At 49.0% G+C, this 16,011-nt stretch overlaps 1 protein-coding gene across 1 annotated transcript in view; it reads left to right on the top strand.

Annotated features, from left to right (window-relative positions):
• tenm4 (teneurin transmembrane protein 4) overlaps positions 1–16,011 on the top strand; it is a gene marked incomplete at both ends in the record, with an annotated part of 141,580 nt that overhangs the window by 43,861 nt on the left and 81,708 nt on the right. Inside the window, 6 exon segments of the mRNA XM_084466371.1 lie at positions 2,128–2,226; positions 3,406–3,641; positions 10,393–10,554; positions 12,929–13,143; positions 15,210–15,276; positions 15,279–15,419. Coding sequence (XP_084322497.1) covers positions 2,128–2,226; positions 3,406–3,641; positions 10,393–10,554; positions 12,929–13,143; positions 15,210–15,276; positions 15,279–15,419 — 920 coding nt within the window.

Raw genomic sequence — 16,011 nt, 5'->3', positions numbered from 1 at the left:
GTGAATGACTTTGCAGGCTTCCCCTCTGAGTGCGCTCTGTACGTCCACTTCAGCCCAGAGATTTCTTTATTTCTTATCAATCAGTGTTCTCTGGCGCTCGCTGGCAGGCCCCCTCTGAGCATGAAGTGTTATTGTAACAGAAAGGCACCGCCGTCGGCTTGGCGTGAAATCACAGGTGTCAGGACAGAATCATACTCTATACGCCTCTAATGAGTTCACTACTTCGCAGGTAGCCGGAAAAAGGTGGGAAAAAGTTACCCAGAATGCAACACAGAAGCTTCGCAAAGCTGTTCAGCAAAAAACAACAACTATAAATTATACAAATCCACCCACATATTTTAGTAGCATTTTTAAGATAAAGGGGAACAAATCTTTGTGTTCATTTTCTTTTTCAGAGACTTTAATTACCAGCATACATTTGAATGAATTCAATCAATCGCGTTAGCAGCTAAACCGCCGCTGACGGGAAAAGTGCTAACTTAAATTTTTTTGGGGGGGGAGCACAGCTGAGCAGCTTGCCGTGAGCAGAAGCTCTGACACCTCCTCTTCCCCGCTTGTCTTTGTGAAGCGGTTCAGTCAGCGGGAAAACGAGCGTTCACTTCAGCAAGTGGAAGGACACAGAGTGGCGTAATGAGTGATTAAACGTCGTATGGCGCCAAAGTTAATCTCGCGCAGGTATTCCCAGAGGAGCAGCGAGGGACAGATGCCGAGGAGGGAGCGATATTTGCAACAGGCGGCGCCGCATTGCAAGCACACACTAGCACACGCTAGCACACACACACACACACTACCACATGCATACGAAGACACATGGTCTCACCACCAGACCCCAGGAAAGGAAAATAGATAAATTATTAGAACTCCACTGATAAAATCCAAACCATTAGTAATATCCACAGGGGACCTGAAACATTGCCTGTCATTATAACTTAGTTAATTGTTTTATAATAGCCCTCTGCTCTTGCTGCTGTGGAATTGTATGGCAGTGAGGGCCTTTTTCTAAACCTGTGTCCAGACAGTGGGCAGTATGTCGACCAAGTCAGGACAGTGGCCAATAGGCCTACCAAGTCCAGAAAGTAGCCAACGCCAAATCCAGACATTAGCCAAGTCCAAGTCCAGTCAGTGGCCCACGGTGGGGCTGCTCCACCTCCAACATGCCCATTTCCTTTCCTCCTCCATCCAATCGAGCCAGCTTGGCCGGAGGTTTTAAACATGCTGTATGGCTGGCGTCGTTCTCCCAGGCACCTGAAAAACAAGGCTTTCCCCCCCTCTTCCCCGTCCCATTGGCCGTTGTGGGCTGGGCACGCCCATCGCATGTGGGCAGTTCATTTCTCCATCGCATCACGGCTGATGTTCCTTATGGAAGACCTGTCTCCAGGGAGAGGCGTGTTGTGGAATGACAAAGGAGAAACGCTTGCTTTTTAGGGAGGAGAGGACGGTGGAAAAAAAGCAATTACCCTCCAGATGTGGTTTTGTGGTGGTGTTTTATGGAATTTGATTAATATAATTGTGGAACGATGTGTTTATGTGCTTTTGAACACAAGCAGACGTTTTCTCATTAAGGAAATAAATGTGTTTTGTGTGTTTTTTTATCGAATGCATAAATGTGTATGTGACGGCCACACGTCACACGAAAGAAAGTCCTCATTGGAACGAGTCCTGTTCACTCGGCTCCAGTCGTGTTACCTTTGAGACGGCGTATATGTGGAGCGATGTGTAAGTGATTTGCATTGTTTTCTTTCAATTACGACGTGGAAGGAGCCAGAATACTCTAATGTTTATCAGAGAGGAGCGTGACGCATGCAGAGAGGGGCAGGGCACGTACAATACCAGGTATGGCAGTGAGAGAGCGCCCAGTAGAAGTAGTTCCATAAGGGCTCGGATTTACGCCTTCTGTCTTGTGCCGCCGCCGTGTCTGGTCGCCATCCCGTGACGTCACGCGTTTGACCGTGCACCGTGTACGTGTTGTGGCCATGCCCTGTGTTTCCTTTTGCACGCACATCTCACCCCAGCCCCGCTGTCCCCGTCTGTGTGTGTGTGTGTGTGTGTGTGTGTGTCGTGTGTGGTGTGTTGTGTTTTGTGTGTGTGTGTGTGTGTGTGTGTGTGTGTGTGTGTGTGTGTCTGTAGAAACATAGCAAAGCAGGCATTCCTAGAGACTTTGCAGGACAACCTGATTGAGATGGACGTGCTGGCGTCGGCACAACGCGAAGCCGCGTACAACCACGGGTACGTTGCATGACTCCTCCTCCTCCCCCTCCTCCTCCTCCTCCTCCTCCTCCTCCCCCTCCTGCTCCTTCAGCCCTCGCTGCACGACGCTTCACACCTGCCGCTTCCTCATGCTTTTATTTCGTTGGCTTGCCATCAAATGTCTCGTGTCCAAACCTCGTGTTGCTCCACCCAAAAGACGTTTTGCCGGAATGCTCTGGTCTAATTTATATACACTCATACACACATGGAGCATCTCACTTTTGATATTGGTGTGGGTGGGGGTTGGAACATTATTTACCTTTAAAAATGTATTTTTTCTTCTTCTTCTATTTCTAAATCACAGTCGCCATGTATTTTCCTGTTAGCGAGGAGACGGTTTCGGCGAGGGGTTTGTGTTGATCGTTATCACCGAGGGATGGATTTAGAGACTGTCCGTGTCTTACATTAGGCGTGTGACATTAAATCTGATTCATGTCCCTCAGTCGGTACAAAGCGCTCCGCAGCGCCTGTCACCAGCAGAGTTTTGTTGACGGCAGCGCATCGGCCGTTGACTCAGAGATAGGCAGTCCGTAAGACGCCCGGACAAACACATCCGTCTGTCCTACTGATGTTCTTCAAGGACGAAAGCACCCACCCACCGCCACCGTCACACCACTGCCGACCGCCTGGCCCCAGCTGTGGATCGACATATAAATATATAAATATGATCCATAGTGGCTATGAATTAATATTCACCGTGGTGGCAGGAATTAACAAGGTCCTGTCGCGGTCACCAGCCCTGTAAATTAGATTTGGTATTGATTCACAGCTTTCGATCAGAACGAGACCCAGTGTTCCATAATATTCCCTCACTCCTCGTGGAGGCGTGGCCAAACCAACGACGGGGAAAGGTGCTGGCAGGCAGAATTAGCAGTTAGCTGTAATAACCGTGGGACACAGGGATTTATGCTTTTGGTGGACTGACGCAAAAACCATACAGACAGACAGACTTGCAGACAGACATCCAGGCAGACAGGTCGATGGACAGACTGCAGGAAGACGGATGGCGAGACAGACACACAGACGGACGGAGAGGCTGTCGATGGGACAATGAAACAATGAAAACAAAAATACCCAGACATTTTCTGTTCAATATGAGGAAAAAATGAAAATACGTAATTTGTTTTCTCTTCACCCGAGTTCGTGTTCATTTTCCAGGCACTTCCTGTTCAAGCCCGGCGGCACGTCACCCATGTACTGCACCACGTCCCCCGGCTACCCCCTGACCTCCAGCACGGTGTACTCGCCGCCGCCGCGACCCCTGCCCCGCAACACCTTCTCCCGGCCGGCCTTCAGCCTCAAGAAGCCCTACAAGCACTGCAACTGGAAGTGTGCCGCGCTCAGCGCCATCCTCATCTCCTTCACGCTGCTCGTCCTCCTGGCCTACTTCATCGGTGAGTCACCTTGGCCCCACCCACCCCTTAAAACCTCTGGGCAGATGGTCAGCTCCTCTGGCCAGTGTCAATACCCACTGCCAAAGCCCTGAACCTCCTCCTCCCTACAAGCCCCTTCCCCAAAGTCCCACAACGACCACCCCCACAACCATGGAAAGCCTACAACCCTTTCTCCAACACCCACCACCTCCACACTTCCAACACCCACCACCTAATCCCCCACCACCCTGAACCCTCCTTCACCTCCTCCCCTGCCTACACCAGGGCTTTGGGTCTGGGGATGAAAATCCCTGGCCCCATTGTGTTCCTGTTAATATCCATTTTAATGGTGTGGATCTGTCCGCATGGCGGCAATGCGTGAATATGGTTATATAGATTGAGTCCTCTACCCGCGGAGCTCATCACGAATAACATTACGGCTCCTAGATTGGACGGAGGGACTCGGAGGAGACTGGGGGGTGGTGTGGGGGTGGGATGGCCCTCTCATGATTAGGGCAGACAGGAGCAGAAGAAAGAGAGACGCGAGTCACCAGCTGTCACACCTTGAGAGAAATCACATCACAACGTTTGATTTGAGACGGGGAGAACCCCAACTACCAAACCATAGCCCCCGTACCCCCGACCAGCCAGCTCTCCAGTTGGCCCATCCAGCTGGTCTCCACTCACCGAGAACCACAGGGATGACCCACACAGATTTGCAAATGCGTGTTTTCCCGAGAGACCATTAACCCAATTGACCCAGAGGAAGAAGCCATTTGTTTCAGGGCATTACAAGGGACAATAGGATTTGTCAAAAACCAGTGCCAGCCATTGGCATCCAATGGGGAATTTATATCTAGATTTATTAAAGATTTGTATCATCCTCATTGCTATACAACAAATCGCAAACCACCGTGTAAATAAGATCTTTTTAGTGTAGATCTGACACCAGCGTTGGTAATGAGGCTAACAGCGAGATCAGAACTCATCGGGGAGAATGTTTAATTATGAGCAGCGTTAACTGGGTCAGGCATGGGGAACGGCAGTGTGTGAGTGACAAGGAGAAGGTCGAAGGTCATGTGCTTCTGGGGGAAGCGTGGAGGAGGAATGACATTGAAGAATCAATGTCAAACCGGTATGCGCTGAGAGAGGAAAAACACACCTCAAAGTTGCTCTCACGGAGAAAGACTATTCCTGTCTCTGAGAGTGAAACCCTTGCTCGGGAGGGAAAACGCTCTAACAGAAATCAAATGACTTTGGAAATAATTGTATCCTGGAACGTTGAACTTCTTGCACTTTTGTGGAATATCTAATTTTCTATATTTCTACAACCGTCGTGTATAGCGATGGAATTATATTTCATACAATGGCTGGATGTAGTTATTACTGACCGAGGGAATCAAATAGTTGTCTTTGGGAGAGAGGGAAAATAGGCAGAGGTGTGGGGATCATTTGTATGAAGCGAGCAGGGAAGTGTCCCATCGTTGCTACATCACCTCCATCAGGGAGATAAATGGACTCCAAGACGTTTGTTATAAATATGAATTACGGCGTAACGATCGTGAAAGCTATCCTTACCATTCCACCCCCGGGGCTCCACCGACTAAAATCGGATCATTCATTTATATCTCTATTCTCCCCGCCCAGGATTGTTTAAATGGTTTCTGCTCAGATCCGGAGCAGCAGCTGTGCTGAATTGCATTGAGATCGAGCGCTATAGCATCCTAGCAGTCACGGCTCCTGCTAGCATGTCGCAGCTACTTAAAAAGGCCGGGTGGTTCAGCATTGACGCGTTCCTCGTTTTCACCGTGGATTGTTTAAATGGCTTTCTTCCTCTCCGATGTAGAGCAGCTGTTAGTTAAAATCCCATCCGAAGGCATGTCATCAAAGGCTCATCACGACACTGCCTGATAGCGCTGGTCCGTGCGTGCTTGCTCGCTCGCGGATCAGCCAGGCGTAGGAGGCGGTGGTGAGCCCTTGTTTTGGCATCGGCGGCGGCTGTGGGTTTGGCTCCAGATTGTGCGGAGGACTTTGGGTTTCTGGCCCTGGCGGGGTTCCAGAGAACTCCATCAGCGAGACGGCGCTTAATCATTTGGATGTAATTACGCCCCACCCAAAATCAGACCATCTCCCGCCACACCTCTCGCAAAGCGTGCTGGAGACCCGGCACTCACCCTAAGATCTGCGTTTCCAATCAAGAATAAGGGCCATGTTTAATTAAAGGCTGATGAGAAAATATATTTAATTTGAAGTGCAATTAATTATGGGGAGGGGGTTGCGGGGGGGGGGGGCATGCTCTAATTGGAAACTCTGGGGGAGATTTCTAATGAACCCAATTAATTCGAGTGACAGATGTTTTGACTTGCTGTTTGGTTTTTAGACAGCCCCAGCCCCCTTGTAAGTCACCATATTTTAAAAGTGCTTAAAAGCTGGGGCAGTGACGAGTTATTTTCTCTGTGGTCGTTCCCTCATTAGCGCTTTGTACTACGCCGTGCGCCATTCTAAGGTCATCAGCGTCCCTCCGCGCTCTCTTACAGTCTCACCAGGTATCAGGCGCCGGGCGGAAAGGTCGAACCGCAGTCAGGGTCTCCGCAGTGAGAGCACTCAACCTAGAAAAGGTTGCTGTGCAGCAGAGTGGTTGGCCGAAGTGTTCCCGTCTGCGGGAACTTTAGAATAGCATTGTTTCTCTGTAGGACACCGCTGCTCATTTCCTTTACAATTGCGCTGTTTTTCTTTCAGTGCATTACGGCATTGGTTCGTCTAGCACATCAAATGAAATCCCCTTTTTAATTTAGACGAGCATTCTTCCTTCATTGTGTAATGCCATTGCCTTGCATGAAAATAGCCTTGTATCTTTTCATCGAAAAATAATAGTTTTACTTCCAATTGGTTTTGCCCCTTTTCTTTTAAAAGTCCTCCTTTTACTTTTTAAAACTCCTTTTACTTTAGTTTAGACTAACATAGTTCTTTCACTGCATTATTCCAATTGTTCTTTGGTTTACTATAGAGTTGCTTCTTTACTTTGTAAAAGCACTGCTTCTTTACTTTAAAAACAAAATCCTCCTTTTACTGTAGACAGCATTACTCCTGCAGAATACCATTTCTTCTCGGAAGAACAGTATTGCCCCTATACTGTGAAATAGCATTGCATCTATATTGCAAAATTGCATTGCTCCATATGAGGGTTTTCTGGCGACACGTTCATGGTGTGGTGTGTCCAATATGTACTGTAACAGATTTATCTCTGTTCTTAAGGCGTACTCCTTTGAGGTGTGATAGGTCCATATATACAGGTTTCCCTCTGTGGATCGCTGGCTGACAGACCATCAGGCACTGCTATTAAGAGAACTGATTCGTGAGCCGTACAGGTCGTTTAAAGTGATTGAAAAATGGTTCAGTGCTTTTGATAAACGGACTTGTGTAGTTACTGAAACTGTGCTATCTGGCTTTCTGTCTGCCGTCGTTTTTCGATATGCTGCCTCTTTCTTTCTTTTTTAGGGCATATAAACCTTGGCTTCAGCGAAAAAAAAAATCAAGCCAAGGTTATCTCAATTGCTGATACTGTGAAAATAAATAAAACCTAGGTGTGAAGTCACAAACAGAAGCTGGGCATTTATTTACAAAAAGACAATACTATGTGTATTCTGTCTTTTCCAGATACCTGTGCAGACTGTGTTTCTGCATGCCGTAGATGCTACAGGTGTTCTGAAAATTAATATTTTCTAAAATACAGTTTATGTTTATCACACTTCACTTTTTGGAGTACTGTACTTTGTTTTATGCTATTATAGTGTGAATCAATTTTTGATGATGCATTGCCAAAACGTGATGGGAATGTGTTAACCGTAATGTGGAAAATAAGCAATCAAAGGTTCCCACACTCAGCATTTATTTACCAGAAGCTTTCCAAAATATTGAATCAGCCATATGGCGACTGATACGAGCATCATTCTCATTGAGAATAAATCAACACTCCAGATCTAATTTCTGACACCAATTACCAGTTTTCCCCCGAGCTCCCGGACGCATTCTGTAAACAGCCCCGTAACATTTTCTCTTTTACCGTGTATCCCGGTTAGCACCTGTAAATGTAAATGAGATGCGCTCATTATAGTGGCATCTCTGCCGGGCTTAAGGATTGGCGGCTGTGCGACTGTGGCGACGGAAGACACCGGGGGCACGCGGCCCCCACTCTCGAGACCGGCGCCGCCGCGTTTCTGTTCCTTAATTGACACATGGTGTGACCCTCTTCCCTTCCACAAGATAAGCGGGAGGAGGGTCGCGACACGCGCCCGGGACAAAATGGCCAGCGCCGCGCACGGGAGGGACTCTTGACATGTCAGGCGCAATCGCGGACAAACGCGGGGAAACGCCGGACGCCTTTCAGCCGACGCAACACTGCTGCCGGCGTCTCGGCCGGCGCCCAGTCCCTCATTAAAACCACCTTGTTATATCAACACTGTGTCTCCGCCTTTGTTACTCTCCTTCCTAGTTTCCTGAAGCCAATTTAAAAAGCTTCATATCTCAGAGCTCCCGAGGCCAGCGGGCGAAAGCACAGTTTGGGAGTTTGAGGGAGACAAGGGTTCTAGGTGAGCCACAGCTGCAGATACAAAAAACCGGTCGATGTTCCCGCATAATGGCACGGATACAAAGTAGACACTGAAGTAGATCTGTGGTGGGGGGGGGGGGGGGGGGGGGGGGTTGTTACTGGGTTCGCGATAGAGGATGCAACCCCCCTCTTGAGCAGGAGTGGGGGGCAGACGGCGTCCGAAGCACACATGATTTCTTGGGCATTTGAAGTGACACTTCACTGTGAAACACACTCTCCCTGTCTTCCCAGAGCTTCTATTCACAGTGGCCCAGCTCATCTGTATACTGCAAAGGGACCAATCATGTCTCTTTCCTTCACTGGCTCTCCGTCCCACAGTCACAAGAAGGGCAGGACAAAGCATGCGGTAACATAATGGAAGCACACTGTATTGTACTTCTAATACGAACATATATAATTCAAAATTAGTCCATGTATATCTACGCCAACGCTCAATTCTACACCTAACATACTGATACATATGTATATCATATAAAATAAATGCATAGATAAACGTACACACAAACACAGTCTAGGGCTCATCAGTGTCAAGGGTTCTCCCTTACGTGATCAGTGGTAACAGATAGAGGTCTCTTGGAGAGAGAGGGTGTTGATCAGCTCTCCAGCCAGCAGCAGCCTGATATACTGCCGGTCACGTTGATGTCACGGAGGCTTCAGCCGCTCTCCAGTTAATGGTGAAGTCTGCCCGGCCATGGCAGCTTTTATTCTGGAGGGATATCACAGATGATACTTTTCCCTCAGCCCGCAGAATTAATGAAGTGTGTGCATCACTCTCCGAAGCAATTTAAGATTCCACTTTATTTGGTTTATATATATGTATATATATATATATATAAATATATATATTTATATATATGTACTTCGGATTTACAAGCTTTGGAGTATATTGGAACATTTCAGTTATCTTTGCTCTCACAGACGTGAAAGCCCTTTGGAGTCGCATTGCGCTATACATACAACATTTGCATTTATTCCCTTTTTTTCTGCACGAGAAAATGCATTTGTCCTGATGAATTGTGTTATTCCACTGGTGTCACGATAAGGGAGGTAGCTCCCCAAGTCGGACAGACAAATGAGTTTGCTCCACATTGTCGGACTCAGGGAGTCTGGAGAGGAGAAGACATTTCATTTGTTGTCCATTTTAATGTCAAAGAATCACTCGAGAGACGGGAAGTCGGTCACTTGGAGTGGTTTATCTGCTTATTGAAAACAAGAAAGGACGCAGATTTTGTTTTATAAGTGAATGAGTGGGCAAAGCCGTTTTCGAGAAAACTTCGCTCTGCGCTCTTCACTGGTAATGCCTGGTAAAATGGAATAATCAAGTTCTTGGGTCAGCGTTAAGTGACCAACAAATCAGTAAAATGGCTGGATCGCATCTCCTGGCCTTTTTCTGCTGACTGCTTACTTCCAAGGTGGCTTTTGCCTTGCTAAGCTCCTCCTGTCCATTCTGTTATTGGTCATCTGTCATGGTCAGGACCCTCTCCCCTGCACTATCCCCCCCCCCGCCCAGTCTGTCCAACAGTCCTCCGCCTTTGTTCCAGAGGACATTCCTCTGTCAACATTCACACAATCTTACTGCTTTTGATCCGTTTTCACATTCAAACAGCCTCAGTAGCTCATTTGCTGACCTGGTGTTTTGCAAAGAAATTAGTGAACAGTGGCGGGGCGGGGGGGAGGGGGAGGGGGGGGCAGGGCAGACAAGGTGCTGGTGAGGGGGTTGGGTGGGGGGCGTTGTTTCAGGCAGCGTACCGCTGGGCTCGGACAGCTGTTGTCCTGCGAGGTCAGGACTGCATTTATCTGGGGAACATACTTGCTCAGCACTTCTGGAACAAAGTGAGTCAACGTAAACCATTATGCCCCTTGTAGTGTCGTTCCTCTTGCTGCTACGGGGTGCATACTCCTGGAGCGGACCTCCACCAGATGTCCCCTGTGTACGAACACCACAAACAATAGCGTAAATGACAATGTGTGCCGCGTGGATACTCAACCCTCTGGGGAGGTAGGGGGAAGGGGGGGGGCAGGGGGGATCTCGCCGGCGGTGGTAAATGTTTAATCTGAAGCCCAGGGCCTGTCGTGTTGAGACACGAGGAGCAGTAAAGGAAGGTTTAGGGGGTGAGGAAATGCATTGACTGACTGACTGATGCTTTGGCCTCCTCCCGGCAGCCATGCATCTCTTCGGGCTGAACTGGGACCTGCAGCCCAGTCGCCAGATGTACCAGCTGTCGGAGGACAACAGCAGCCGGCTATCCTTCCCCACCGACCTGAGCCTGCCGCCGCTGGGCAACACCGGGCTGGACATAGCCGGCCGCCGCGGCAAGGATGACGGTGCGTGTATGCAAATAATGGTGGTTGTTATTTTAAGACGTTGATCCTCCTCAATGGGGGGGGGGGTCACTCAATGTTTCCGCCTTGATTCATTGTGCATTTTTATGCCTGTGTTAATTATTCTGTGACAACCGGGGGGATAATCGGGGTGGAATGACAGAAAGAAGCTTAAAAAGTTCCCGAACCACTCGATAAGTTTGCCAATGACATTTCCGAGCATGAGTGTGTTCTCTCTGTGACGACTGTGGTCCAGTTTCACATGGCGCCGGCAGGGGGAGGGGAGGTCTTGAAGGAGGGGAAGAGGGTGGGTGGGGGGGGGGGGTGGGGGGGTGGTGGGGGTGCATGTGTGTCCATAGATGTGTGTGTTGTAATCCAACAGCTATAAGTGGGGGGGGGGGGGGGGGGTGGAAGAGTTCTGTTTGTTCCTGGAGAAAAGAAAATGGGTCAGCTTCCGGGGACCGCGTATCTAGGGAGCCGAGAGGGGATTAGCCTGTCCCCCCGTCCCCCCTCCAGAGCCCGGGTGACCCTTTCATCTCCAGCTCCGGTCCGACGTTCCTGGCAGCCGAAGAAAGGAAAAGCGTGTGCGAGAACCAAGAACTACTTTCTTCGTCGTCGTCTTCTTCTTCTTCTTCGTCTTCTTCTTCCCCCGGCTAACTTCTGCTACCGCTCAGCGCGATCCGCAAGAGCAAATAGGCTCCTGGGTCGTACCACGTCGGTTCAGTCGGAGGGGCCGAGGACAATAGGTGCAAGATCATGCCATTAACATATAAATGACTCCGGTGCTTGTCGCGTTCGTTTAGGGCGAGCGGCTGGGGGAGAGGCGCTGTTTGTTCAGCTAACGCCGGCAAAGGGCGGCGGCGGCGGCGGCGGCGGCAGGCGCTACAGTGCTTAGTCCTGGCGTGACAGCCGCCGCTGAAGGGAAATCAATAGGCATGGCTTTCTAAATAAGTCTCCGTCTGCGCCGCTGTCACCAGACACATTGATGATCAATCCAGCGCTTGAGCAAGGTGATTCAGACGTCTCCGAGGTGTGCGCGAGCGAGCGGCCGTCCTCCCTCCCATCCAACCCCCCCCCCCCCCAGTTCCGTCGCGCACTATGCGCTGTGGAAACGCTCGTCACGGTACAGATGCACCCGCGATCGAGAGTGGAATGTGTGCGCGTACATGGGCGTGGTATGAGTGCGTGTGTTGTGTGGGTGCTAGCATGCCGCTGCTGTGTTTGGCGTTCAAGCGATGCTAACACTACCGTAGATTCAGACAAATGTCAGATGCATAAAGAACAAAATGAATGCTAAAAATAGAAAATAAAGCATTAAAGCATGAATTCAACGACAGGGCCAATTTTCACTGATCTCATCTGATGATTTACTTAGACAAACTGATTTACCCAACGCTAATGTACTGCATACACACACAGCCACACACACACACACACACTCAAAGGAACAAAAAAAACACACACACTCCCACACAAATATACACACAAACAGACACATAAAAACACTCGCAAGAGCACACACACACATGCAAAAACATATATTCAGACAAGACAACAAATTATACCCACAAACATACACACACACACACACACACACACACAAAGAAAGCCATGTGTGTGTGTGTGTGTGTGTGTGTGTGTGTGTGTGTGTGTCACGTACTGTATGAGTCATGTATCATGGGCGCGTGTCTTGGCATTATCTGGGTCTGATCTGGGAGATGGGGACTGTTCACTTGTCGGGTCTGGTAAACCCGCTCACCGCTGATGTCACTTTTGAGGAGGCGGCCATCTGCCATGTCTTCCCCCTGTCCCCACAATGCACCCACACACACACACACACACACACACACACACACACACACATCCCACTCCGTAGTCCTTGGGGTGCGGAGGGTTCTGAAAGGTCCTGGCGTACCCATGTCCGCCCTACTCTACATCATGGTGGAAATTGGCCATGGACTGAGGCGGGCAGATGTAGACCTATTTCCTCCGAGTCCGATGCTAGGTGTGTTCAGGATTGTAATCTAGCTGCCGGAGGTGTACCTCTAGCCTCTGGGACAAACGCATGAAGAAAAGTCCTAATAGTACCACTGTTTCTTTTTGTATTGTAACTTTTGTGATTTATAAATCATGGTTTGTGGATTTATGTATTTTTAACGTCATGTTGTTGATGGCTCATGAAAGTGAATGCATGCTTAACATAATGGTGTTGCTGGCTTATGTTAGCATACATGCTAGATGTAATTGTGTTATCTTACATATAATGTAATGTGTGCATGGCATATGTCAGCATATGTATGTTATATGTAACAGTGTCGAACCGTTATGTAAGCGATGCATGCCAAATGTAAGTATACTTATGCCGGGTTTAATGCAGGTAAGCTGGACAACTCCTACATGGATGACAGCATCATTGACATGGGGGAGATCGACGTGGGCCGCAAGGTGGCCCAGCAGATCCCCCCCGGCTTCTTCTGGAGGGCCCAGGTGTTCGTGGACCACCCCATGTACCTGAAGTTCAACGTGTCGCTCAGCAAAGACGCCTTAGTGGGGATCTATGGGAGGAGAGGACTCCCTCCCACTCACACACAGGTGGGGGGAGACTGAAAACACACACACGCACGCAAGCACACACACACACACACACACACACACACACACACACATACACACACACACACTGTGCTTCTGTGTGTTTGTGTGTATGTGTGTGCGAGAGAGAGAGAGAGAGAGAGAGTTACATAATTGAATGCATTACATAATTTACTTTTTTGCACCATTGTCAAGAATTGAGGGGTAAAGATTGATGCTCCATGGGCGTAATCACACACCCATACATCTATATATGTATATCTATATATAGAAGCAGCTGCTCTGCATAATGCATAACTCGGTTATCTTTCCATTCTCGTCCTGTATAAATAAGTTGAAATCGCAATTTAGTTTTGAAAGAAAATTTCTACTTTTTACCCCCCCTACTTTTTTGTGAATTCAGCACCACTTTTAGAGCTCTCCCCACGACTCGCCAATCACTTGCATTGTTTTCTAAAGTACATTTTCTCGAGCGCTTCGACGCCGCCAATGACTCACAAGACACAGCATTCAACACAGCAGAGTGAAAGGCCACACAATACTTCTTCCACATATTCACCGTCCATGTGCGGCACACAATACCAACATGTAACACTATTAATCACTTTCCGACCCGGGCGTGGATTCGTGGAGTCGACGCTGCTCTGCAGGGGGTCTGTTGACAAAACGCTTCCATCGGTAGAGTGTGGAGGTCCTCTGGGAATTTGATATAAATGTCCAATGTGATTTATTTTTCAATCAAAAGATTAGGTCCCGGTCCCCACGCCCCTCCATATCCTCATATTTTTTACAGCAGACCAAAATAATCCAGCCAGGGAAATCGTCATAGGACGCTGTGTGTCTATGTGGCTCTCGGCTGATGGGATCCAAAATGGCGTTGGCGCCCAGATTTCCGTTTTGATGCAGATAAAAAGGGCTGACTCATTGTTATTCATTGACTCAGTGTTTATACGAGGCAAAGGCAGTCAAAGCAGCTGCTGTTTGGGCTGCATAACTTTTAATTTGTTTCCCCCCCCCCCCCCCCCCCCCCGTAATTTATACCGGAAGTTTTTTATTTTGGTTTTGAATTTTTAACGGCTGGAACAGGGAGGTTTTCTCAGCGAAGGCGGTGGCATTATCCGGAAGGGTGGTGGTGGTGGTGGTGGTGTAGGGAGATGGAGCGAAGGCCGCGGGTGGTGCTGTATGATGAGTTATTAATGGCCACCAAGCGCTGCTCCGCCACTGTAAGAGGCGTTGGCAGCGGTCTCTCCTGGTGTGCCTCTCTTAATGGCTCGTCTGCTCTGCATCCATCTGCCCATCTTTCCTTCCTCCGCCTCCCCCTCCCCCGTTCATCCTCTTCCTCCTCTACTCTCATTTCTCTTTTATCCCTCTCCCTGGCCCCATCCTCATCCATCTCTCTCTCTGTCCATCTCTCCGTCTCTGTTCTTGCTCTCTTGCCTCATCCATCGTCGTTCTGTCACTCCTCCACTCTCTGCTCTCTCTGCCTCTCTCTTCTGTCTTTCTCCCTCTTCTCTGCACCTCTCTCACACACTCTGTCTTCCTCACCTCTATCTCTTCCTCTCTCTCGCTCTCTCTACTTCTCTCGCCCCTGGTCTCTTTCAACCTTCAAGCTGTAAAAAGTAGAGTAGTTTTAAGGTTTCCTTTGCCAAATGGCCTGAAAGATTTGCCAGTCTCCGTAACCTCCTCTGAGTGAGCCAGGGATCTTAACTGTTTGGTGAAAATGTGGATGTAGTCGCTGTGGGATTTATATCCTCTGCCTGTCATAAAACAAGACGTTTTAAGTGACACACTTATATTTATATTTTATCCTCACATTATGTGAATTGCCGAATCGTAATCATACTTTCGTTGCTGTTATTTTGTCTCCATTGTAATGCTTTGGCAGTTGTTTTATGACAGTTTTCATACACCAAAAAACTTTTTTATGCTGCACCTTTTAAAGCATTGTTTACAAAGCACTTTACCAGACATAAAAAAATCTCTCTCGTGCCCTCTCTCCATCCCGCTCGCTCTCTCTCTCTCTCTCTCTCTCTCTCTCTCTCTCTCTCTCTCTCTCTCCCATCCAGTTTGACTTTGTGGAGCTCCTGGATGGCAGGAGGCTGCTGGGCCAGGACAGCCATGCCCTGGAGGGCCCTGCAGGGCTGCAGCGGCCCTGCTCCCCCTCTCCACCCACGACACTGGCTTCATTCAGTACATGGACTCTGGCATCTGGCACCTGGCCGTGTACAACGACGGCAAGGACACCGAGACCGTCTCCTTCCTCACCACCGCCATCGGTGAGCGGCTCCACAGCACCTCAAACGCCCACTTCTTCTTCTTCTTCTTCTTCTTCTTCTTCTTCTTCTTCTTCTTCTTCTTCTTCTTCCGTGGTCACAAGTCAATTCAAGTGAACTTCATTTGTATACTGCCTTAAACACAGTGAGAAAGGCCTTCCCAGGCCCCCATTATAGCCCTCAAGCCCAGGTAACTGAATGCCATTTAGCATTTTCTTTCAATATTGCCGTTAATTGAAACCAAGACAAAAGGACCCAAACATAGCCGAGCCATTGGTGCATGGTCCTGAGCTATGCTAAGCTACACGGCGCGATGCCCTGCGGTCACCACATGACGTTTCGCCACATTCCACTAGGCTGTATGGCGCTCTGCTACATGCGGCCACGCTGCGTGCCACCACACTCCAACGGCTCCTGTGCGATGCGACTAAAACCTATTCTGTTCTTCTCAACCGACGTGCTACCGACTTCATTGCGATCGAGCTAATCTAATCACGGCGACTCGCCGCGTTCCACAGCCGAAGCCCGCTACCGACTGGAAGCGCCGGCTTGGAGAGCGCGTCTGTTACGAAAGCGGCGGCTAATCGAGGTGACG

This window comes from Micromesistius poutassou (assembly GCF_964030765.1).
Source record: "Micromesistius poutassou genome assembly, chromosome: 4".
NCBI lineage: Eukaryota > Metazoa > Chordata > Actinopteri > Gadiformes > Gadidae > Micromesistius > Micromesistius poutassou.
Note: the sequence above shows the minus strand (reverse complement) of the source record. Positions and strands in the feature narration are given on the sequence as shown.